The 3,021-nt window shown below is 62.3% G+C and overlaps 1 protein-coding gene across 1 annotated transcript in view; it reads left to right on the top strand.

Annotated features, from left to right (window-relative positions):
- The window catches only part of ONECUT3 (one cut homeobox 3), a 27,577-nt gene extending 27,174 nt beyond the window's left edge, over positions 1-403 (top strand). The window contains exon 2 of the mRNA XM_017514412.2: positions 111-403. Coding sequence (XP_017369901.1) covers positions 111-403 — 293 coding nt within the window. The remainder of the gene's footprint in view (positions 1-110) is intronic.
- Positions 404-3,021: the final 2,618 nt, after the last annotated feature.

Genomic DNA, 3,021 nt, shown 5'->3' with positions numbered 1-3,021 from the left:
CCTCCCCCTCCCTCTCCTCCCCGCCCCCGACGGTGCGCGCCGCCTGCCTCTCCCCTTCCTGCCACACGGTGGCGCTGCGCCCCGCTCGCCCGCCCGCCGCTCGCCCGCAGCCTGCAAGCGCAAGGAACAGGAGCAGCAGAAGGAGCGCGCGCTGCAGCCCAAGAAGCAGCGCCTGGTGTTCACCGACCTGCAGCGGCGCACGCTGATCGCCATCTTCAAAGAGAATAAGCGGCCGTCCAAGGAAATGCAGGTCACCATCTCGCAGCAGCTCGGCCTGGAGCTCAACACCGTCAGCAACTTCTTCATGAACGCGCGGCGCCGCTGCATGAACCGCTGGGCCGAGGAGCCCAGCACGGCCCCCGGGGGCCCCGCCGGCGCCACGGCCACCTTCTCCAAGGCCTGAGGCGCCCCGGCCCGCGCCCTCCCTGCCGCCACGGCCTGGGCGCTGTGCCCCCACGTCTCGTCCCCCCATCCTGCCGGCCCGGAGACCCGCCCCCAGGGGGTACTGGAGGGGGTGCTGTCCCGGCCTCCCCACACCCGGGGAGGAGGCAGCACACCCCCCCAGCCCAAGTGCACAAAAAGGGCCCCCCTCCTCCCTCCATGCCAACCCCCTCCAGGCCAAAGGAAGTCCTCCACCCCCCCAGAGGGGAGGGGGTGACAGAAAGGGGTTCCCCAGCCCCCCTCTCCATTCAGGACGCCCAGAGGGCCTCGAGAAAAACCAGGGCTCACTGTGTGGTCCCCTAAAGCGGGTCAAGAAGCACATACTAGAAATATAAACCGGGTATTTAAAAAAGGAATTTTAAGAATAGCCCCTCCTCCGCCAGAGCCCCTGCCCCACAGAGGGAGGTGGGGGAAACCTTCCTTCCCCCAGCCGCCGGGCCCCCCTCCCAGGGACCTCGGCCCCTTCCAAAGTCGCCAAAAACCCACATCAAGCCGGATCCTGACGGCCCCCCGCGCCCCCCAAAGCCAGCCACGCCCGCTGGCAGGACGGCCCCCCCAGCGCCGAGAACTGAGCCCCCCCCCCAGCGGCCAGGCCTCCTCGTGCCAAGAATCGCCTGCCTTAAAGCCTGGGGAGGGGCCTGCGGCGGGCGCGCAGCACCCACGGGCGAGCACCCTTCCCACCCACCCTGGCCGCGGGGGATGTGGGCTCCCACGCGCGGGTCACTCCCAGGCGCCCCCGCCGCGCCCCCTCTGTTGAGTTCACTTTACCTTTAGGCACCTTCGTGGGCGCGCCGGGAAGGACGCAGCGGCGGACCCCGGAGAAGACGCCCCGAGGCGCCCCTCTGCACGGAACCTTCTGGAAGTCAGCGCCCCCGTCTCCGCCCGCGCCGGGGGCTGAACTGGGCTTGCCGGGGGCAGCGGGCTGAACCTGGCGCTGGCTGGAAGACGCCGAAGAAGGTGGAATCCGCTTGCCCCATTTTTTTTGCCAAAAAAAAATTACCAGTGGGCAGGGTCGGAACTGAAGACGGGCGCCCCGCGCCCTCCCGCGCTCCTCTCATCGGGTCGGGGTGACCTCCGAGACTGGCCGACCGCGGGGTCCCAAGAGGCCGCCTCCCACGGGGGTTCGAGATCCGAGGCCAGAAGGAACCCCCTCCCTGAAGCGCCCCCCCCCCCGCCGGCTGCCTCCCAGGGAGGGGGCGGCCCGCCCACCCCCGAGAATGCAAAAGACACTTCTGGTGAAATGCCCCCCCCCCCAGGTAAAGGCTACCTCACTCAAGCTCATGTCTGTGATTGGAAAATCACGCCTGATACCAAAGATTTCTCCCGAGGACTTGTGCTGGATGACAGGATTCCCTGGCCTGGGACCCGGCTGGGGCCGCCTGCCGAGTGCCACCCCTTCCCCCACCAGAGAGCGAGAGAAAGAGAGAGAGTGAGAGAGAGAGAGGAAAGAGAGAGAAAAGAGAGACAGGGACAGAGGGAGGGAGGGAGGATGGTGAGGTCGATGAGTGCCTTCTTCTTGAACCAAAGACGTGTATGGAGTGTTCTCTTGTCCTTATCGACTCGCTGTTCTCCCAGCTTTCCACCCGACCGGATCTGAGTGATGCTTCTAGAACATTTGGGTGTCGGGGGGTTCCTGATAGTAGGAAGGGTCCCCATGCGGGCTCAGCACCCCACCTCTGCCCCCACACACGCAGACACGCACGTGCAGACAAACACACCTGGAGACGGACACACGCAGGCACACACACAGACACACATGCAGACACATGCACACACAAAGACACACAGACACATGCAAACACACACATGCACAGACGCATGCAGACAGACACACACAAAGACATGCACATCTGTACAAATGCAGACACATGCAGGCACACATGCACAGACACATGCAGACATGCAGACACATGCACACACCCAAGACACACACACACAGACATGCACACATGCAGACACATGCAGACAGACACACACAGAGACATGCACAGATGTGCACACACATGCAGATACATGCAGACACACACATGGAGGCACGCAGACATGGAGACAGAGATGCGGAGACACACATGCACACACACATGCACATACATGCAGACACGTGTGGACACACACCCTGGCTCCTGTCTTGTGGTGTTACTGAGTGCCACCTCCCACTAAAACCTGGGCCTCGGTTTCTCTCCCGCCCCCACCCCTAAGTTCCTGATGAACCCAGAGCTGTCCTGCTGACTCCAGGCCCAGCAAGTCCGGGGCCCATGTTTTAATTTCTTTTAAAATCAGAAGGCAAAAAAAACAAAAAAGCTTTAGGTCCAAGAAGATGTGGACCTATTTACCATATTACTTGTCTTTATACCAAGGTAGCCTACGACAGACAAGTTTTTAAATTTCTGTTTTAGAAACAGGGTTTTGCTCTGTCACCCAGGCTGGGGTGCAGCGGTGGCATCACAGCTCACTGCAGCCCCGATCTCCTGGGCTCGAGTGCTCCTCCTGCCTCAGCCTCCCAGTAGCTGGGACCACAGGCACGCACCACCATGCCCAGCTGAATTTTTTAAGAGTTTTTTTGTAGCGATGGGGTCTTGC

The sequence above is a fragment of the Cebus imitator genome, unplaced genomic scaffold, assembly GCF_001604975.1.
Source record: "Cebus imitator isolate Cc_AM_T3 unplaced genomic scaffold, Cebus_imitator-1.0 Scaffold524, whole genome shotgun sequence".
In the NCBI taxonomy this organism is placed as follows: domain Eukaryota; kingdom Metazoa; phylum Chordata; class Mammalia; order Primates; family Cebidae; genus Cebus; species Cebus imitator.
This window is presented reverse-complemented; position numbering and strand designations above follow the sequence as displayed.